At 39.9% G+C, this 23,403-nt stretch overlaps 1 protein-coding gene across 5 annotated transcripts in view; it reads left to right on the top strand.

Annotated features, from left to right (window-relative positions):
- The first annotated feature begins 21,946 nt into the window (after nt 1-21,946).
- RNPC3 (RNA binding region (RNP1, RRM) containing 3) overlaps nt 21,947-23,403 on the top strand; it is a 31,317-nt gene continuing 29,860 nt past the window's right edge. For all 5 annotated transcript variants that reach the window (XR_015748667.1, XM_087960747.1, XM_026671769.2 and 2 more), the window contains exons 1-2: nt 21,947-22,150; nt 22,643-22,690. Coding sequence is in view for 4 of the 5 variants with exons in the window: in XM_087960747.1 (XP_087816873.1) it covers nt 21,983-22,150; nt 22,643-22,690 (216 nt within the window). In the remaining variant the exon portion in view is untranslated. The remainder of the gene's footprint in view (nt 22,151-22,642; nt 22,691-23,403) is intronic.

Here is a 23,403-nt window from a genome sequence, read left to right on the forward strand (position 1 = left end):
TCTAAGTTGCACCTGTTTAATCCTCCTAAAGGCAGAATTTTCCAAATCTCTTTTACACCAGGTTATCTGCAATGTTATGGGAACAGCTTTTCATTAATACAATGAAAAAAATTTCTATTATTCTATATTTCTTCCGAAATCTGTTCTAGATACAAAATAAATTTGAAGTGCACATATAGGGGCAGAGGGACAAATGGAATCTGATGGTTCTATAAGTAGGCAGCTCCATCTGGATTTGTTTTTACCCAGATGCATGGAATCCAAGACCAAATCCAAAACTGTATATTTCTGCATAGGGAGATTTTATTCTGAGAGTATAGTCTCAAATGATCACTACAAGTGAATGGCATGGGAGCTTTATAGCACAGTCGTATGTGTATTTCTACTCAAGCATAAGTGCACACAATGTCATGAGACTTAACTTCTGACAAAAGACACTTCCAAAGTTGCAGCCCCTGGCTTTTTCACATTTGAAATACCTGTACAGCTCATGGAAGATTTTCCCCCTTAAGAAACAAGAAGCATAACTTGTCTGCTATAATATATTTCAATCCATCATTTGAAGTTGCTCAAGGCTAGTTCTTGAGTTTTGTTCAGTACTTTGGAGCCCTCTGCTGTTGCTCCTGTTCTTTGTTACTGCAGCTTTTCTGGCGTTTTGCTCATGCTAAGGTTGTGATACTACTACATACTACTACAAGCATACTACTACAAACAATTAGAGGTGGCATTTATTTTACACAGAGTAAATGGAGATTATGGTTAATACCAACTGCAAGGTTTGAAGCAGTGAAATACTTTTTAATATTTTCAATTTGGTTTGGAATAGTCAAGAATGTTGACTTAGGATAGTTCCTCCTCTAATCTGTCACTCTCATCTTCTTTACACCATTTTTCTTCTGAACCAACTTCTTTTGAGAAAATGGTTGATATTAGTAAAACCGTGAACTCAAATTTAACATTCCACATTTGATACGTGAACTTTGGTGAGACTTTTTTTTTAAAATTCCTTCTTTTAATCCCTTCCTTGCACTTCAGATACAGCTTTGCTTTTATGCATCACTTACATCTTGAATATATTTTACAGAAGTTTAAGTACCGTTCTGAGAATATATAAATGCAGTTCTGCCTATTGTAAATCTGTACTAGGGAAAATGGCCAGGCCAGGAAAATCGGGGGAGTGGGAGAGGGGAATGGTGTAGCATTATCTCTCCCCTAGCTTTATCCAATTCCAGTTGGTGTATTTGTTTACTTTCCCAGATATTTTCCAAGCCACATATCTATTTTCCGACTCTTTGTCAGTTTTGCCTGATAGGCCCTGTCTTCACTTTTTAAATATTAACAGCCTTCTTTTGCGTGGGATCAAGTGATTTGCCCTGTTCTCTTCACCTGTGAAATTTCAAAACTGACATGAAAAGAGCCATTGTTTCTGAGGAATGTCAGGTCTATCTCAGGAGAAGAACATTTTTAGCAAGAATTTAGAGTCTGTGCGAGAAACTCCTCTTAAGTGAAACCAGTGGCATTTCTGGGCTAAACCTGGCTGTTAATAGACAGCCGTCTTTAGCTATTGGTTTTTTTTTTTTTTCCCCTTCCTCTGCTGATTGGGCTGGAAAGAGAAGGAAGATTTACTGTGGCTTAACTATGATTCAGTCATCAAGACACAAGCTCCTCTGTTATTACTTCTGTCTTGCACATTGTGGGCACTTGTGTGAATAAGTTCCTATGTTTAGCAAGCATTTTGAACGAGAATCAAGCTTTCAATGTGGGATACAAAGCAATGACACAATGTGTGAATTGAAGTTTGATGGAAGATGTCTATTTCCAGCAAAAATTTCTGAGGTTAAAAAAAGTTTGGGAGAGAGGTAGGCAAACCCTGCTTTATGGTATTTTTTGATGCTTAAGTTGACACGGCAAACACAGCCATACCTTGTAAGCCACAGCTGTGTCCTGTAAGCCTCTGCTTATATTAACCACAGGGTGAGCTTTTGTTTTTTTAAAGAAAGTTTTGCTGTTTGTTCAGAGGCTTAGTTTTCTTTAGAGCTTTAACTTTAGAATTGAATAATGAGCAATTTTTGTCAGATTCTGTAAGGGGCATTTTTCACCTACCCTACTCTGCCTGTGCTTTAAAAATTAATTTATATTAGACAATCTATGAAAAAAAAGATATGGAATAGAGCACAAAAATGAGCATGAAATTGAGTTTGTGTCTGTATGAAGAAGGGTAACCCGGGACCATGCTATTTTCAAAAAAGATGTTTTATTTGTATTATGTTTTTTTTGTGGGTGTGAAAACCCAAATAAAACTTTTTTTAAAAAAAGTTGCTGTGTATGTTTTAATGAATTACAACCAGGACCATCTACAGACGGGATCAAAAGAATCACAATATCAAACATAACTACATGATCAAATCACTGTCCTTTTTAATGTGCATTTTATGTGAGATGTATATAAAAATAGGTGAGACTGCGCAACCTTATGGTTAAAGTTGACTTTTTGACCGTTTTTAACCATCTTTTGGATGATAATTATAATAATTGATAATTATTTTCAAAAAGAATGTACTCAAGTGTAAAGAAGTTTTCTAAATAATAGATCAAAGCCATATATCAGTTGAAAACAGTGCATTTCTTACTTTGTATTTTAAAAAGATGTAATAAAAACATATTTCATACAGATGCTATATATTAATAGGATCCAATACGGGAATGATTGATATGGAAGAGGATGGTAGAGTCATAGGAGAAAGTTCATTGAAAACGTCAATATAGTGTGAAATTCATGTAAGGAAGTAGCAAATTTCATTCCTTAGCATCATTAGGAGAGGTATAAGAAAAAGAAGCCACCGTTGCTCAGGCCTAGGAAAAGACACTTTACAAGAACATCCTTATGAGCTCCGAATTTCCTCTCTCCTTCCAATTGCTGGATAATCCTACCATTTAGTAAGACTTACATTGAAATCTATAGTGGCATCACATTTGGGATACTATATACAGCTCTGGTTGCTACATCTAGAAAAAAAATATTGTAAAGCTAGAAAAAGTTAAAAAAGAAAAAAAAATTGTTAGGGCAGAGATCCCCAAACTTGGCAACGTTAAGACTTGTGGACTTCAGCTCCCAGAATTCTCCAGCCAGCTGGCTGGAGAATTCTGGGAGTTGAAGTCCACAAGTCTTAACATTGCCAAGTTTGGAGGTCTCTGTGTTAGGGGATAGTACAAGTTATAGTACATTTTGGTTAGGACCAAAGGTATATAAAGGAAATGATGACAGATATGAGTTATAGGAAAATAATTTTTTTCCACAATGTTAAAACTTGGGATCATCTGTTGCAGGAAAATGTGGAGAATTAACAGGTCCATCAAAATGAAGTGTTTCTTTATGCAACTATGGAATATGCAGCACCAAATTTAGGGATGACCACAATTTAGATGGTTCTAAAAGGGGGACTTGGTAAATCTATGAGGGATTGGCCAATGAATTGGTACCAATTTTGATTACCTCCAAAATTACCAACAGCTTGCCTGAAATATCACTGAAAGCGATTTTGGAAAAGGGTCATTACCATCTGGTCCATACATGTGAGCTTCCAGACAAACTATTGAAGGATACAGAATGCTAGAGTGGGTGGACATTAATTTGGCCCAAGAACATTTTCTAATGTTCTCATGGGCTCTTAAAAGAAAGGTTGTCAGACTGAAAAGATTTGAATATACAGTAGAAATCTAGATATAAAAATTGGCAGTCTGCGCCTGATGTGCAAGATGGACAGAGTAACAATCTTCAAGACATATATACCTGTGCAAAATCTGCTGACGCTTGAATACTCAAGACTACAGGCATCCATGGAAGAGTGGCAAATGACAAAGTATCTTTTGCAATGTCACACTGCAAACTCCATATCTTACTTGTGCACAATATCACAATGAAAGTATGAAAGGGCAGAATTTCTGTTGTGACATCTTGAAACATGCACCATCATTTTGGCATTCTCAGGCTAGCTGCAAATGCCTATGATTAAGGAAAGGTAAAGGTAAAGAAGTTCCCTGTCCAGTCATGTCTGACTCTAGGGGGCAGTTCTCATCCCCATCTCTTAGCAAGGGAGTTGGCGTTGTCCAAAGACACTTCCATGGTCATGTGGCCAGCACAACTATATTCTGAGGGTGCACAGACTGTTGTTACCTTCCTACTGAAGTGCTACCTCTTTATCCACTCACATTTACATGATTTGAATTGCTAAGTGAGCTGGGATGAATAATAGGAGCACACCCCATTGTGTCTTGAACCCGGGCTGTCAGTTTTCCAGCTAACAAGCCCAGTGTCTTTAACACTGAACCATCACACCCCCAATGACTAAGTTTTTGTGTTAAATGTCCACTAACCTGGAAGAGAACAAAAGTAGAATGTGGTAGAAGAGACTATTATGTCAGACTTCATAAGCTTAGCATTTAGGGTCAGCATATTGCCCCCAACAATCTGGGTTCTCATTTTACTGATCTTGAAAGGATGGAAGACTTAGTCAACCTTGAGCCAGTCAGGATTGAATTCCTGGCAGTGGGCAGAGTCAGCCTGCAATACTGCATTCTAACCACTGTGTCAACTTGGCCCTTATGCTGACATTGTAAACCACTCAGAGTGTTGTAAAGCACTATGGGGCAGTATATAAATCTAAATGCTATTGCTAACATTTCCAATAAGAAATGATGGGAATTGAAGACCTGGAATGTACTAGTTAAGAATACTGCTTTATGGAACATATAATTCCTACATAATACCTCCACATATGGCAATTACTTATCAAAAAATAAAAAATATAAAGAATCTATCAAGTTCAACTATGGTCCTGAAAAGCACACTCATGTGCAACTTTTCTATGGAGTCACAGAAATGGGTTCCCATTGCATTCTTTCAGGTGTATATTTTTTCAACTGCCTGGGTTGATCTACAACTTCATAAAAGCAAAACTATCTTGTCTTGTATTGAACAAAATATAACCTTATGATAGGTCTGAAATTAAATCAATTATGAAATAACAACAGCAATGAAAGAATGGGATCAGGTTCACAAAATTGGGAAGGCAGAAATTTCCCTGATAAAAATCTAATTCAAGCTACAGGAAGGATGAGATATTAACTGAAGAAAAGGCACAGTGAAAAGGCTCTCTTCCTCAGGCACAACACAAAATGTCTACTTCTGAATATTTCTGTAGATGAGTCAACATTTTTTTTAAAAAAAAAATGTGCTGGAGAGCTTTTCAAAGATCTGGGAGAGTGTATTTTGTGTTTAAACATCCGAAGCAATATAGCCTCAAACATGAAGATACTTAAAATGGCCTCTTATTCATTAGTCAATTGTTATGCTAGATTTCCCTAGCCTGACATTATCCAGACTGAACAGTGGCTGATAAGGGAGGAAGGTAAAACTGGCAAAATGGCAGAAGAAGTATCATGAATGTATCTATTGTGTTGATGCACGGATTAAAAGGCTTGCATTAAAGTTGCCTGTTTTTTTCCACCATCTTGCTAAATTTGGCACTTCCCTTACAAGTGCCACTGGGACTCCAGGACTCAGAATTCCTGCCTAGCATGACTGACTGTATTAGCTGATTAAGTTTTACATTCTTACTGGATGCAGTCATCTGTCTCTTCATCTTACATGTGATATGTGTTTAAAAAAAAAACCCAGGATTTTCGATTATCTGATCAGTAATAATGTAAATTTACAGGCCAAATAGGGAAGTCATCCTTCTGCATAGGAAGATTTTTAAAAAGAAAGTAAATTAATGCGCATGAAAATTAGAGCATTCAGAAGAACAGCTGATCTTTGTAATCAGAAAGATTAATTTTATTTGATAGGATTTTGTCCTTGTTTATGTTTGAACTTGCTGGTTGAAGACAGCCGGAAGTTGATAAATGCTTCAACACGGCTTTTGAATCTGTGCATGATTGCTTACAAAATGAAACAAATTAATGCAAGTTGAGGCATCCAGTCTGCTATGGCTAAATATCCATGATAACACATCCAGAAATGAAACATACTATACACAGATGGAATCAAACATTATACAAAATGCAGGTTGCTTTAATCAGATTGGATTAAGCCACAATGACTTGGTTCTCATTATACTCTCAGCCAAAGGTAAACAAATCACATTTGTATTCATGTAATGTTTGAGTCCAGCTGTAATGACAGATATGTGTTTATATTTAATGTATGCAGCTTCAAAAAAATGAAAAAAAAAAGAGTGCTGAGATTTCAACCACCAAGAGGATGAATTTTAATTTTATTTTCTTCCTTCTCCACCACAGCCTGATTAAAAGAATGTTCTAGAGAGATAATCCTTCTCTGGTGTCTTGTCTCTCTCCCTTTAGCCTAGCTCCATTCACCCTTGCAGCGCACCCCATTCCTACTTGGCATCATACTTTGCTATTCAAAGCACAATGCCCTAGCCTGAGCTATATCTGTTCCTTGGAAGAGCTATAAGAGCTATGCATGAAAGCAAAACAACTAGAAACATTTGATAGATAATTTATAATTTGTTTTAAATCTTTACAACTAAATAAAAGTAGATTGCACATTTAAATCTTTTGCCTTTTGTTTAGCTTCCCATCTTTTTTTTTTTAAGGTAGATTAAGAAGTGTGCAAAAACAGTTCCCAGGCAGTGGTTTATGATGCATTCAGATTGTGCTCACCGGACACAAAATATGACTTCCATGTAATAATTTTAATCAAGTAATGTCAATATATTTTAAAATGTATGTAAAAGGTGGTTCAGGGAGGAAAAGAAAGACTGAAGTTGTTCAGGCTGAGATCCTGTCTGACTCATTGAAGAAGCAAGCGACAATGCACAATATAGCATAACTTTTGAATAGATTGTTCTCTTTATGGGCGTGAAGGATTATTTTCCAACATGTGAACAATTGTATTTATTTCATTTATTTATCGTGTTTCTCGTATAATAAGGCCGGGTCTTATTTTTTTTTTGAGCCCCGAAAAAATGGCCGTCTTTTCGGGGGTGACTTAATTCCCCCCCCCTTGCATCTTCGGGCGGGCGGGCGGCGATGGCTTGGATGTTGACCTCGGCATTGGTGGGGCACTTCGTATTGGGGTCAACGCAGGCAGCACCATATCAGGGTGTGCAACAAAAGTACTTCCTAACAGCAAGCCCCCCCCACCATTCCCCCCATTTTGTATGTTTTAATATAGGCCTTAATTTGGGGGGAGGGGCTTAATTTCATTTCATGCCTATAAAACATGCTGGGACTTCCTATTGGGGGAGGCCATATTGTTGGAGAAACAGGGTATTTATTAGACTACAGATCTCCAGAAAATATCCAAGTGGTTTAAACCAATTCCATTTTAAATAAGCCAGTACATAAGCAATAGCAAATAAAACTCTCAGAGCCCTACCAGAAGAACTACTGTATTTGTAGGTAAAAAACCTACAAATTTCTATTGCTAAGTGATGCAGTTGTGTGATATCCCATGATCCTATTGCTTAGTGATTGCAATCCTGGAGTTCCCATTACCATTGTTAATTAAATTCCGTTGATCTTTAGGCTAGGTTCTACCCTGATCCAAGCAATTCCTGACTTGATCTCTCTCAGCCCCAAGTCTCAGTATGGAAAGGGACTTTCTCCTCTTCACCTTCCCCCACTTGCCTATCTTCTGCCCTTTTGGCTGCTCTCATCTCTTTCACAGATTGTTCAATATAATGTACACAGTTTTCTTTTCCCGTTAAGCCCGACATAAGGGTAAATGAAATAGTATATTGCTCAGTATTAAAAAAAAACACACCAGTAATTTCACATTCTTCATCTCATTACCATGATTTGTTTAACATATTCAAGACATGGCAGGCTTTCAGCTGAGCTTCTAAAGTAACTGCCACACATGTTAGAGTTGGCAACAATGTCAGTAATGATACTCATAATGTGGAATTGCAGCTAATTGCCATAACTTGAACACATTACTATTGATTAAAGGAGAATATTTTTAGCTCAGGTTTCACATTACTATTGACTGTTCATATATGGTGGTAAACCATGCTTTATTTTTGCTGCTGAATAGGCAATAGTGGATTAATTCACATATATGCTAAGCCAAAGGCTGTAGCGTATATATTATGCTAAGCCAACATCAGGAATTTTACTTATAACATATTTGAGATCCATTTTGAAAATGACGTTATTGGGCACTATCCAAGGATGTCAGGAGCATGTCATAGTTAGTCTTTGTGACAACTTGTAGCTCCAAAAAGGAACTGTGCATAACCTCTACAGGCTGTTGCAACCTCTACAGAATACTGACACATATAACCCCCATGGCAATTCACAAAACACTAATTCACATGACCAGGCATTGGCATATCCTTAGGCATAACAGTATCAGCATCTCTGAAAAGTTCTTCCATTACTTTATCTTGTCATCAGAACAAGCTGGCCACAATTTCTGGAGACCCAAACTCATCCTCAGTTGAGCCTTCATTCGTGCCCAAAGCAACTTAACTCAAGAGTTTTTCTGTTCTGCTTAAAAATTGCATACTATGTCTCCTTGAATGATATAGTCTATTTGGGATGGAACACTCCAGCTGGCTGGAGTGTTCAGCAATTCATTGGCTACTTGTGAAGGACTTAGATATAGTCCTGAGAAGGAAGAAGGAAAGGCAGCCCTGGGAAAAATAGAAAACGTGTGAAATTCTTAACAGATCCTGCCTTGACTCTTTGGTTCTTAAAAAGGAGCAGTGAAACTTCTGAATAGAGTTTCAAGATTCTGTTAATATTCTCTACAACCTATAAAGTAGGATTCCAACAATCCATGTGGTGTCTATTTCTTGACCTGGCCACCTCTAGTTTCTATAAAAAATGAACACCTTTCAATTGAGCCAGTGTTAGTGATACATTTGAATGTTTCTATTGGTGCCTCATTTTGCAATCAGAACTGGGATTGTCAACTCACTCATTAAACAAGGTGAAAGTAAAACCATTGACTGCTTATTATCCTACTTTGCTTCATAGACCTACAAAGGCCATAAATGCAAGGATTGGTTACAAAGTTACTTTTTGATCACCACCGTAACTACAAACGATGGCTAAATGAGTCAGTCACTAAACAAAGGTTACCTGTATGTATTCTGTTATTAGCACTAATGAAATAGTATAGCGTTCAAAATGCTGGCTTAGAATAGAGAAGGTTACTAGCTTAAATGGGGCAGAAACTTTCTGTTTTGTTTTAAATCTCAATTTTTATTTTCTTTAATATATTTTCTTGAAAAACAAAATGGCACAGGGCTGCAGCTTAGTGATTTGTTTGTCTGCCTGCTTGATCACCTACAAAATAAAGCAAAGGTAAAATGGTGTGCTAAGACAGGCTGGAGGTTGTAATGAGAGTAGCCTCATCAATTTGCCTTTTGGGAAATATTTTGGGAAATATTTTGTGAAGGTTCACTCCTAACACATCTTTAGTATTCCAAATGCATCCTAAGTGTCCCCCAAAGATGAGGAATTATTATATGCCCCCCTACCTCTTACAAGGGACCTCAAATTTTATTCATCTAATATTACCATCAGCAATTATATGTAGATCATTAAAATTGCCTCAAGACTGATATGTAACTAACATAAAACTAAGATCTTTCTTGTTTATAAAAATGTACAGTCTGACAGCTGCATCCCAGGTGGTCATGACAGAGAAAATTATTCACAGAAGTCATGTCAGCATTTCTGGAAAGAAATCTACCACACAGGAAAGACTTATAAATGATCTTCCTTGCTACAGTACGTTCTTTATGCATGCTTACAAGGGGGAAAACCCCCACCCCCAAGAGTTGAGTATATTTAGAGCTGAAACTTTGTGGTTGAAGTGTTAGGAGCAAGTTGCCTCCCAAAAAGCAATCCAAAATAAAATAATTCATGTGTTAACAGACACCAGAACACTTGTTAAAATAAAGTTTGGCAGTGTGTACATGTTTCAAGAACTGTATGTAGAAAGGGTGCATCTTGAATCAATTCTTAGTCATAATACTAGTCTTTCAGTGGTCCTATCTTTTCTGAAACAACTATCACATTCTTCTGTTGAACCGTGACACACCGTGAATGGACCTAATGAAATAGAATTGTGACTAGTTTTTAACATTTGATTGCTTTCCAGTTTCTTTGATAGATAATTCTTATTTTTATTTCACAAGGGAACCGGACTGAAGATAGCGGCTGAGTTCACAGCTAATGCAAAGTTACAATAAGGGTTGCTTCAGTTTGCCATAATGCATGATTCCAGAAATTGTGCACCAAACTGTAGTCTATGGCTTAATATGATACAGAAACCCAGACACTCGTTTTACTAGTAAAGTTGTCCCCAGTTTATGATCATTATAATTTCTTTTACAATTATTAACTATTTCTTCCTTTTGGCATTCACTTCAGTTAAAGAGCAGGTTGTGGTCTGATGCCTTACAACTGGAAATGGACTAAATGAAGACCAGGATGCCACAGGATGCATATGAATAAAGTCTTGCAAGTATAATTTGTCTGCTTTATAATTTGTTCCCTTTTATGTTCTTGCTATGATTGGTCTTCCCAGAAACCATTCTCCTATGATCCAGCTGCAGAGAAAACAGCAAGGCATCTCACCAGATGTACAGGAAGGAGTGGGCCGCTGCACAAAGGAATAATGTGGTGTGCACCCTTTCCTTAATGAACATGGAATTGGGGAATAACTGTGCTTCCTAAATAAATTTTTCAACAATGTGATCAGGCATGAAGGGATTAAGAGGAAGTAGAAAGGTCATCTGACCCAACCATAAATTTTTTAGGCAATAGCGTTATTTCAATTACCAAGTGCTGGGGTGAAGTACAGGTCTAGGATCTTACGGTTGCATCATATTCTGTGAATCTGCATGTATGACTCTCACTTTAGTTCAATGTTTTGCATCAGATGCTGCTGCTATTTGTACGGTTAGTAGGGTATGATTAGTTGCACAATTAACCAGATGTTTAGACTGGATTTGGGAATTTTTATCCACTGATCGGGTCCTTCCCAAAGACGTGGGATATGCAGATGTTCTTGTTCTTGTTTGTTTTTCCTTTTAAAAGATTGTTATAAAAGGTATCATCGTGCATTGAATTTGATCCCTATGTCTTAGCAAACTCAAAGGAAATGTCTTATCAAATTCTAAATTGTACTTCAAAGTTTTATGTTTTCCAGATTAGGATAAAAATAAGCGTCATGTAAAGGGGCTGAGCTGCTCTGTAATCTGAATCCTGATTGATTTAATATTTTATCCAGCTACACACCTTGTAACTTATCAATGTTTCTGTTGCAAAAAAAACCCAGCAAAATGCTCTGCTGTTTTAAACAGCAAAACCCATGTACATCCATGAGTGAGCATGAAGGCAACTATTTCAGATAGCTTGGCTTCCCTTCTCAAATGAGTTCTAGTTCAGGGTAAATGTGCACAATAAAGTTTGCAGCAGCTGCCAAGAACTCAACATATAAAAAGGGTCAGACTTATCGTTAGGCAGATTAAGGCAACCACTGTGGTTTTTAAAATATAGCAAATTTTCATTTAATTTGTGCTTTTGGGATTCCTGCTTGAAGTGCCTAGTTAACCTGGCTGGCAAAATTTGAGTGGAGGGGTGCCATCTGTTGCTTTGCCTCAGGCAATAAAATGTTGCAGGCCAACATGGATAATCCATCCAGTCTCAAACTCACTATTTGGGGGTCAGTAAATGATAGTAGATTCTGGTCAAGACTATCTGTCTTCCTTTAGCGAGTCCTGAGCTGTCTAGGTTAAAAAAAAAAAAGCAGTGCTATTGTTGAAAGGTATCAAAATGCCTTTCTTTCAAGGATTCGATTTTCCCGCTGGGAGAGCTCCGGTGCAAGGATACGGACAACTGCTTGAAAGCTGGATCTTTTTATTTTTCAGGAAGGTGGAGAACAGCGAGAAGTCTGCATTCCTGGGCTAGCTAGCTTCTTATGGTAAGTCCCTGGTTTTTTTTATACCCTTTTCTCCCTTTGTAAGTTGATTTTGTGTGAGTGTTTGTATTTGTGCCTAATGTTTCAAATCCTGTTTGAGTTTGTCTTTATTTCTGCCGGAGGGCAAACTCCATGGGTGCCCAGATTGTATTATTGGTTTTCTGTAATCTCTTTTAGCTTTAAGATAGTTTTTCATATTTGTTCTGTGGCAATCTCCTGTCTCTCCCTTTTGTAATTTATATTTTGTGTCTTTTGTCTGTTTGTTTTGCTTATTTGGTATGTCCTGTGTTTGTAAGGGTTTTCTAAATTATCTTTTGTTTCCTTTTCCTATTTGTCTAGTTTTCTTAATTACTTAGGCTTTTGTCTATAGGGATTCTTTAATACTTTTTATTTGATTCCTTTTCCTATGTGTTTGTTTTCTTGCTGACCTGATGTTCCCCTTGGGCTTTTCCTGTTTTTTGTGACACTACTGTCTTCGTGAAATTCCCTTTCCACACTATATTGGAAACATTATCCCTATCAATCAAATTGTTTCATTTATGGTGCAGAATACAGGAAGGATTTCAGTGTTTTATTTTCCATCTCTATTTTGATGTGACATGAATGTATTAACACTGGAATAAACAAAGACTCAGTGTCAGTCTGTGCTCCATTCAAAATCCAAGAAAGAAATACTTAGACTCCATAGATTAGAGGAAAGAAATCTTTTACTGAAAATTGAAGTGGTAGCTTCAGGTAAAATTCTGAATCTGAGAAATTAGGCGCGCAGATCACATATACAAAGTGATGGAATTGTTCCCACCCCCCAAAGTTCAAAAGATTCTTCCAATTAAAAGTTCTGGATATGATCATGTGGACATCTTCAGGTGGTGATGAGGCCTCTGTCGGTTGACCTTGGCATATTTTGATAAAGATTTGCAGTTGCGCAGAGAAAAGAAAGCCAAGCGAGAAATAGAAACCTAAAGCAGGAATTTATACTCCCCCCCCCACATTCTCCATTTATACAATACAAGAATGTAACACCTCCAGCTCTCTTCCCAGACAATTCCCCCCTCCTCCCCCCATTACTTTATGGCAGCCAAAAGATGCAAAGCAGTAGCAGAAGAGCTTGAAGGCTGACATTCGGCCCCCCTAGAAAAAAGACGTTAGTCCTGCAAGAGAGAAAAAGAAAAACATAAAAGATACTGATTACCAATCAAATACATTTCTAGGGTTTGTCAGGATATTTTGTGCGAAAGTCTTTGATCAGCTTAGGAGCTCTAACATCTTTCTCATTGACCTACTCAGCTTGGGGTGAAGGGAAATGTTTCCAAGCTACGAGGTATTGGAGATGACCCCTCCACCTTCGAGAGTCCAAAATTTCTTTAACTTCAAAATGTTGTTCACCTTCAATCAGCAATGGTATAGGAGGATCAGTCTGGGTTGGTCTCAAACCAGAAGTATGTTCAGGTTTCAACAAACTAACACGGAAAACCGGATGAATTCGTCGAAGAGTTTTTGGTAGTGTCAATTGGACTGTCACAGGATTCACGATTTGTTCAATCGTGAAAGGACCTACATATTTAGAACCAAGTTTCTTCGACTTTTGAGTGGTTTGTAAGTATTTGGTGGACAGGAAAACTTTGTCACCCACTTGATAGGTCTTCTGTGGAGTTCTCTTTTTATCTGCAAACTTCTTATGAGATTGATGTGCGTCATCTAAGGCTTTACGGGCAACTGGCCAGTTAAGTTGGAGTTGGGATATCCATTCATCTAGCGACTGGATGTTAGGTCTTTCACGAGGAAGCTCAGGTATGGGTACAAAGTCTTGTCCCAACGCCACTTTAAAGGGGGTGAACCCAGTACTACTATGGACAGAATTGTTGTATGCCACCTTGGCAAATGGCAATAAGTCAGCCCAATTATCCTGTTGATAATTTATGTAACATCTGAGGTATTGTTCTAACACTGCATTAGTTCTCTCACAGGCCCCATTGGTTTGGGGATGGTGGGCGGAACTTAAGCTCTGGGCGGAGCCTATTAACTTCAGGAATTCCCTCCAAAAGTTTGAGGTGAATTGAACCCCTCGGTCAGAAATTATACATTCAGGAACGCCATGCAGTCTATAGATATGTAGTATAAATAGTTTAGCCAACGATTTTGCTGAGGGAATCTTAGAGCAAGGTATGAAATGCGCTTGTTTGGAAAACAAATCGGTCACTACCCAAATAACCGTATGTCCAGTGCTCTCGGGTAACTCTACTATAAAGTCCATGGAGATTTCCTTCCAAGGAGCTGTTGGCCTGGCCACATTTTGTAACAGCCCAGCTGGCTTACCAGGAGGCCTTTTTGCCGAAGCGCAAACTGAGCAGCTAGCCACATAAGTCTCAATGTCCTTTTTCAACGAAGGCCACCAAAATTGTCGCTTAAGAGGTGTAAGGTCTTCATGAATCCAAAGTGACCAGCCGCTTTGGAGTCATGGGCCTGTTGCAATATTTGGCTTCTCAATGTCTCTGGTACATACAGTTTCGCTGCCATCCAGGCCAAACCATCTCTAACTGTACAGTTATTCGAATGCGCCAGAAACCACTCATCCAGTTTTAGGGCTTCCTTTAATTGCGCCCTCAGATCACTTGACAAATCCCTTTCTTGCTTCTTCTTTTGCGCTCTAGTGACCACCGGGGTGGCTAGCTGTTTGGTTGAAACAATCAGCCGTATAACTTCCTGACGAACGCCCTCCTTCCCACATCGAAAACAGGCAGTGGATTTGGGTCTTTCCATCACTCCTCCCTTCGGAGGCTTAGGGGCCTCTTGGAAGCATGGGGGGGACGGCTTGCTCCATCCAGAGGCCCCCCTGCGTCTGCTTCGGGTCAAATCTATTTCCACTTCTTCTGCCAGCAAGTACCACAGCTGCAAATCATTAGTGTCTCTTCTGGAGATACACATCTGGTATACGTCTTCATTTAGACCATCTTTGTAGGCTTCTATCAGGGCTCCCTGGGACCAGCCTCGGATATGGCACGCCAGCTGTCTAAACTCTTGGGTGTAGTCGGCCACTGACCTCCTCCCTTGAGTTATGGTTTTCATCCTGATCCTGGCTTTTCGCTCCGCTAGTGGGTCCTCAAATCTTGTCCACAGCGCAGTCATGAATACGTTATAATTCAGCAGTTGGGGGGAGTTATCATTATACAAAGTCACCATCCACTCTGCAGCTATTCCCTCCAGGGCCCTGGTAACACATCTCACTTTGGCTGCTTCTGAGGTGAACTCTTCCCTGTATTCTTCCATATAGCTCCAAACTTGTGCTAGGAAGAAACCCAAGTCTTTGGGATTTCCCCCAAATTTCACTTCTAACAGAGGCAGCTTGAGGTCTCTGTGTCTCCTAGGGATCACACCCACCGCTGGGGCCCCCGGGGATGCAGCTGGCTGCTGCGCTGGCGCAGGCTGAATTATAGGGGTGGGGGCAGCTTGGCTGCCTCTGGCTGAACTTGCTCCCCCTTCCCCTTCATACCTTGGAGCAGCGTGGGGCTGTTCGAAAGCTTCATTTAGGAGCTGCCTGGCTTGATCCAGTAATAATTCTCTCTTCTCCCTCTCTTGCCATGGTGGCTCCTCTCTCCCACGCCATCGGGAAATGGTAATTCCAGAAGGGGGGGCTCTTCTGGATCCCTCCAGCCAACACCCAACGACCATCTGGGCTTCTCAGCTGGAACCTCTTCCAAAGTAAGGTCGGCTAGCAATTCAGCTGCTGGCACCTATGGCATCAGTAACGACTGCCCCCCCACACACAGCTCCCAGATCCTCCTGATCGCTAGCTGAAGATGACATGATATCAAACCCCCTCGGAAGAAAACTGGATATTTTCTCCGGGTGGGCTGGTGAGGAGATTCAGAATGTCAGTCTGTGCTCCATTCAAAATCCAAGAAAGAAATACTTAGACTGCATAGATTAGAGGAAAGAAATCTTTTACTGAAAATTGAAGTGGTAGCTTCAGGTAAAATTCTGAATCTGAGAAATTAGGCATGCAGATCACATGTACAAAGTGATGGAATTGTTCCCACCCCCCAAAGTTCAAAAGATTCTTCCAATAAAAAGTTCTGGATATGATCATGTGGACATCTTCAGGTGGTGATGAGGCCTCTGTCCGTTGACCTTGGCATATTTTGATAAAGATTTGCAGTTGCGCAGAGAAAAGCCAAGCGAGAAATAGAAACCTAAAGCAGGAATTTATACTCCACCCCCCCCCCCCATTCTCCATTTATACAATACAAGAATGTAACACCTCCAGCTCTCTTCCCAGACAATTCCCCCCTCCTCCCCCTGTTACTTTATGGCAGCCAAAAGATGCAAAGCAGTAGCAGAAGATCTTGAAGGCTGACACTCAGACTGTCCATGCTAATGACCCACAATATTATGCCTTGATGATTTTGAATATATTAGGAGGAATAGATGATAGACAGATAGGCAGGCACGCAGGCAGGCAGATACTGTAGATAGATACTGTAGATGGATAGTTATATGATATTATGTCCTCTGCCTCTTTTATCTCTAGCCAATTGTTCATGTTTTTCTCTCTTTCTCTCTGCTATGGAAGGCTTTTGCCTCACTTTCCTACTTAATTGTTTTTTATGTTTGCCGATGTTTAATAAACTTCAATAAATATTTGCTACCTGAAATGAGTATCACATGCACAAGATTAAAACAAAATACAGCCAACAAACCAAAACCATAAAATCCTGCAATTCTAGCTGCAATCCTCCCCGCTAAAAACAACAATAGTCCATTGGTGTAAAAGTACAAGCATCTCATTCAATATGCCAGGTTTTGTTCGAACACTCAAGTCTGTAGATATTCTAAATGCCAACAGAGGGAGGGCCATTCAAACGTCTGGAGGAAGCTGTTCTGAAAGAGGGAGCAGCAATAGGAAGCTGCTCCCAGCAATGCTTCCATGGTTCCCGGAGAGAGCACTTTTTGAGCAAGTAGTGTTCAGAGACGCTATCCTATTTGACCATGTTGGACAGGGAGATGTTATTGAGAGAAGACAGTCCTGCAAATTCTCAGAACCTGAATCAAGCAGGACCTTGAAAGTGACAAACACACCTTAATCAATACAGTTCCTGAAGTAGTAGCGGCATATATAAAGACAGCATATTGTGCAATATTGTGATGATTGACCCCTCACACCAGGGGTCCCCAACCACCAGTCCCCGGACCGGTATCGGTCCGTCGATCATTTTTTACCAGGCCGCAAAGCTTGGGCGCCGCCATCTTGTTTCGACGGCGCTTCCGGGTTTTCGGTTGCTTCCGGGTTTTCGGTTGGAAAGTGCTTCCGGGTTTTCAGTTGGAAAGCGGCGTTTGGATGCTTGCGCCTTAGTTTCGTCAAAGGGGGGGGCGGCTTCGAACGAAGAGCCGTCCCGATGGCGGTGGAGTCTCGTGTTACTCAGGTACCGGTCTGTGGAAGAATAAATAATCGTGAAACCGGTCCCTGGTTCAAAAATGGTTGGGGGCAACTGCCTCACACGCACATAGACACATTGACTTCTCTTACAAAACTAATCAAATAACTGTGATTGCTGCTTTGACTATTGAAAGGACAGGATATAAATTAAATCAACGAAGAAGCTAATTTAATTCACAATATTTGAATCTGAAACATTTTTACTGTATTCATTTCTTTCCTAGCTCTTTTCTTTCTCGAGATATACCAAATGGTTATCAATCTTACCAGTCTTCTCCATGCATCAAAGCTTATCCTTTAGCTAAACAAATATTCCATATTTTCTCCAATACTATTTTGAACTTGCTTCTTTCCATCCTGTCAGAATAACAAAGCCCGACTTAATTTAATGTAAATCCCAATGCTTTCATTATACTTGCTGTAATTGTGACTAATGAGTTTAAGTATTGCAACCTTAAACTCCTTGACTCCCAGGAGTAACCAGATGGAAATGAATCCTGTTGAAGAAATCCCATTCCAGATTTCAACACCTTTCTCCTCGTTGCTAATGATGGTGAGCTGATGTTCTGTCTGGACTCTATAAAAAGAAAAAGAAAACACTGTTTTACCACTTTTTTTCCTACCACTTAGGCTAGAAAAGGAAAATGGGAATACTCATGCCAATTTCACTTAGGTACAAAATTTCATTGTTTCATTAACATGAATTCCAGCTTTTCAGAATTCCAACGAAGTGTATGCACGCATGTATATTGTATATAAACACACACTAGCTCAAAGCGATTAGGTACCAGTGTCTGATAAGGATGTGGTATTTATGTTACAATGCACAGAAATCAAACTGAAATAAAAGAGAGATTTATTACTTTGAAGAAAGTACATCTGACACAGCAATTAAAGGCAGAGGGAAATTGCCTTTTTGGTGGACTGGGCAGTGGCTGGTGTTTGATTCCTGCCCTCAAGAAGTAGTAATTGGCCTGTATGTACTGGTCCGGAGAAAGAAAGCTGGTTGTGTGGATCATTCCTGTCTACTTCTAAGCCAGAATCTCAAGATTTGTTTTTTCAAATACCATATCTCAAAGTCGTATGGCTCATAGAGCCTACCAGCAGTGTCATATTTTTTTTAATGCAGTGCCATATTTTTTAATGCCTAGAAAAAGCAAGTCTCCAACCATTTGGGGTAGCGCCCACATCTGAAACCATGCGTCATACCCGTCGGAGTCTGAATCCAAGGAGGAAGAGGAACAGCTGACAGGGAGTGGGAGTGTGGCTCCGTTGGCTGTGGAGGAAACTGGGGAAGGGCAAAGTCCGGCTGGGCAGAGCAGGAAAGAGGTAGAACAAGGGAGAGGGAATTCAGAGGAAGACCCAGGCCCACCCACTCTTCATCCTAGGGCACACAGGGAGGAACGGAGAAGAGAGCAACGTGGGTTGCGTGGCTTATGGGGGAGGAAAGGGCCTTGATTCCCTTCATTAGCCATACCTGGGAAGAAAGTTTATTTGTGCTTTGCTTATCTGTGTTCCTGACGTCTTTCCAACCATGTTGAGTTTTGCTGTGCCTTCACACCTGGAATTCTTGCTCCTGCCCTGCCAAATGAATTACCTCATTTTGCCTTGATTGGACTTACAGTTACAGTTTTTGTTGACCACATTTTGGACTTGATTCAAAGCAGCCAAAGGCTGTTCCTGGGAGCGTTTTTCTCCAGCCAGAAGGTAACCAGGATATTGGGGGCAAAGTTGGAGCTAATAAAGGGACTCTTACTGATTAACTGATTGTGTTGCCTTTGTGCCACGCCCCGGGTCATCACACCATGTTATGAACACTCACAAAAGGGTTGCAGTGTCTTGTCACTAGTTACAAAACACCATTTCCTAAAGGTAAGTTAGTGAATTGGTTTCCCACCAAAGCTCTGTAGCCCCTTAGGATGCATATCTCCCCACTTCCCATTTCCTCTTCCAAATAGATCTCTGGACCATTTTTATTATCTTAAAAATAATTTTGAGGCTGAACGATAGACAGCATCTGAGTAATTTTGTCTGGATTGGGAAGCTAAACCAATGAATACTTAAATGGGAAACAATCAGGGAATTCTAGCATCGATATGTTGGGGGAAAAAGCATTCTGGAAAAAGGCAATGACAAATCACTTCCATTCTGTTTCCAAGGCTGAGGTCATGAATGTACCAGGCGATGAGCTCAACTCAGAATAGCCCTTAATTTTCAAAGGTGCCCTTATGGTATTACAGGTAGTCCTCGATTTCTGACCATAACTGAACCCAAAATTTCTGTTGCTAATCAAAACAGTTGTTGTAATCTTTTCCCCCATTTTATGACCTTTCTTGCCATAATTGTTAAGTGAATCACTACAGTTGTTAATAACATGGCTGTTAAGTGAATCTGGCTTGCCCCATTGATTATGGTCAGAAGGTCACAAAAGGTGATCATGTGACCCTGGGGCATCACAACTGTCATAAATATGAACCAGTTGCCAGGTGTCTGAATTTTGATCACATGACCATGGGGAAGCTGTAACAGTGGCATGTCTGAAAAATGGCCATGTCACTTTCAGTGCCACTGTAACTTCAAGCAGTCCCTAACTGAATTGTTGTAGGTTGAGGACTACCTGTACTTTTGTGCCTTTCTACTTGAAGTTGTTCTGCCATCTTATTTATTATTTCACATTTTTAATCCCACTCTTTCTTTATAAAATAACTCAAGGCAACAGGCATTCCCAATACTCCTCCCTCCTCCTATTTCCCCCACAACAACCCAGTGAAGTGGTTTGGGCTGACAGAGAGCAACCTGCCCAAGATCATGCAGAATCATTTTGTCTCATTAAAATGTCTACAACTGACTCTAACAAATCAACTACAACAAACCATTATTTAGCAATCAGGAGATTTGGCATCAATCGGATTTTAAGAAAATTGTGTAAAAGCCATCATTTTTTTTTTTTATTCCAAGTAACAGATAAGGTCTTTTAATTAGGCTGGAGACCCTACTCCTCTCAGTTCCTGCATAGGAGTCATTCAAGCACTTGATTCAGGGCATCATGCAAATCCAGATAACCATGTTGAGTAAATGAAGCTTTCAGTCAAGTAAGGAATGGAATGGCAACAAGCTTAATAAAAGCATAGGCCTTGTAAGCAGAGATAGAGCAGGCCACGGTAATTGGTGAATGGATTTATGTTTCTTTTGGGTCTGATTGCAATTTATTGAGTTAAACTGTTGTTAATCTATTTTTTTTTCTCATGCTCAGAGAGTCCTTTTAGTAAGGTGACCAACTTTTTGACAATGAAAAGGAGGACACAAATAAATTGAAGAGAAAAAAAACAAAGCCACTCGCGCACTGCACACTCTCTCAAAACAATTCTCCTGTGTGGAGCGCATGCATCTCATAATCGCATCTCGCCACCCTGTACCAAGCCTTGACGAATCGTCATGTCAAATACAAATACGTCACATCACACACAACGGATCGGCATCGATCAAATACGGAGATTTACAGGTTAGTCTTCAAATATCAAAAAGGAGGACATGTAGGAGGACACTTTTCAAAAGAGGACTGTCCTCCCTAAAGGAGACAGAAATAAATTATAAAAATTATAAAAAATAGACATAAATTGAAGAAAGGGAAGGCATGATTTCTCTAACCAACATACATGTTTCTACCCTGCCTGGAACTAGTTTCACAAGATCAGATTTTTCTCCATTGATTGAATGGAAAGCAGCCAACCCATCAATATATACAGCAGGTTTGCTTTCAGCTCACAGATGCAATCAGGTGCCTTTATAATCAACAAGGCCTGCTGTTTCTTAGAGCTCCAATGCTTACAAATAGGATCAGCGGATTTGGAACATAACCAAAGTGAAACCATTTCCCATAAATGTCTATGGAGATTCTTGGTCATCCAGGTCATGGCTGTCCCAAAGTAGGCAACTGGATTTTCTGGTTTTTCTTTGAAGACATTTCACTTCTCATCCAAGAAGCTTCTTCAGCTCTGACTGGGTGGTATGGAATGGAAGGATTTATACTCCTTGCAGAGAGCTGGTCATTTGCATTCTTTTACAGGGTCATTGAGGTCACCTGGAGGTTTATGTGTCATCAGGATCCTCTGAGAGGTGCAAATAGCTGTGTTGTGGGGCCTTCTTTGAACTTTTGAAATATGAAAGTTTCCCCTAAGTTTTGGGGGAGTTCTTGATGGTCCATAAACTCCCCCCACCCCTTCGGGGAGATTTTTCACGTGGATCTCGAGATAGAAGAATAAAGCAGTAATGAGTTCAATTTGAGGAAGCTCGCTACAAAAGACAACAGCATCCCTCTGCGGATATTACTGTTATATAAAAAACAACTCTCAACTAGACATTCTCTTTTACTCCGCTCCGTATTCAAACCTTCCCGGTCCCTCTCCTTACTTCTCAGTTTGCTAACAGACTGTAACTCTTTGAGCTGAGAAGCTATTCCCACAGGGTGTTCCAATTCTCGCGAGGTTCCTAGGTCCTCGGCGTCTCGGTCTACGAGATTTCAATCTTGCAAACGGAGGCGCATGCACATCCTCAACCTCTCCACCATTGGGTGGAAAAAAAATATGGCGGTGCCTAGTTCGGAGATGGGTGGTGAGCAGCTGCGACCGGGGAAAAATCGGATCCTGTTGGTGCGACATTTGCCCGCCGTATTGACGACCTCGGAGAAGGAAGAGTTGCTGAGGCATTTTGGGGCTTCGTCAGTGCGGATCCTTTCGGACCACGGCAGGCTGGTAGGGAAGAGGCATCTTGGCGCATGCAGGGTTGTTTATATTTTAAAAGCGTTACCTAGTTTTCAGCAGTGTAAGTTACAGGAATGGCATATCCTGGATTGGATGCATTTCTTTCCTTACCTGAAAGAAATGCATTTATTTTAACGTCGTTTATTGTATTCCACCCAGGGTTGCACCTATGAAATGGGCGCCAACATAAATTTGATAAGTAAACGCCTCCTATAAGTGTCAGAGATACAACTGGCCCGAAGCTAACGAGTCATTACACAAAAGCAACAAATTTGATTGAGAAAGAGAGCAAAATAGCGAGGCTGGGATTCTAAAGGATCAGAGATACAAAAATATTCAGAAAAGGATGGTGAATTCAATTACGATTATCTATATTATTGGGGGGAGAATCAACAACCTGGACTTAGTTTGTGACATGTTGTAGTGCATAGAACATGTTTTCTCTTTGTCCAAAAGCAAACTTATGCCTGCTTTATTTTTCAGAAACATACAGCTTTTGCAACTTTTCCCAATGAAAATGCAGCTGCTCAGGTGTGTATTGGGCTTTTAAACTATTTTTTACCCCATTGATTTGCTTTTCATACTTGTATAGCACTGTGTGTCCATATAGCAGGGTCAGGTGCCCTGGTGCATTCCTATAGCTATGCTTATACATAAAATCTAATGTGAAAAATGATTGCTTGACTTGTGAACTTCTATGTAAATGCACTCAGGTGCTTGATATGCCTTCCAGATGTTACTGAATTTTAGTTGCTAGCTGTCATAGCCAGCCGTGAGATATTGGAAGAACTATTAATTACTTATTTTAACATTATCATGTACGGGTAGTCCTTGGCTTATGTTCATTTAGTCAGTGACCATTCAGAGTTATAATGGGCTGAAAAGATGGTTTGGGGATCATCCCTAACCCTAACTTTAGCCCATGCTTCCTAACACTTGGTCTCAGCACCCTCCCAACTATTAGCTAAGATTCCCACTTGTTTCCACTTAATGACCTATGCATTGTGGGGTTACCATGTTAACATGGACTGCCAGGATTGCCTTCACTAAATAATAGGGTCACATATTTTAACTCTTTACAATTCCATCACTTAGCATCAGCAATCTTGGTCCTAGTTGCTGTCATAACCCAAGACTGTCTTTATTCCATATTTTTCTGATTTAAGAGTGCACAGTAGCACTAATCATGATGACATTTTTTTTCTATTCATCTCTGATCCAGCTTTATTTACATGTGGCGAAAA

Source organism: Notechis scutatus, chromosome 3 (assembly GCF_049901735.1).
Source record: "Notechis scutatus isolate UNSWTSFEM ecotype Mainland chromosome 3, rNotScu1.2, whole genome shotgun sequence".
NCBI lineage: Eukaryota > Metazoa > Chordata > Lepidosauria > Squamata > Elapidae > Notechis > Notechis scutatus.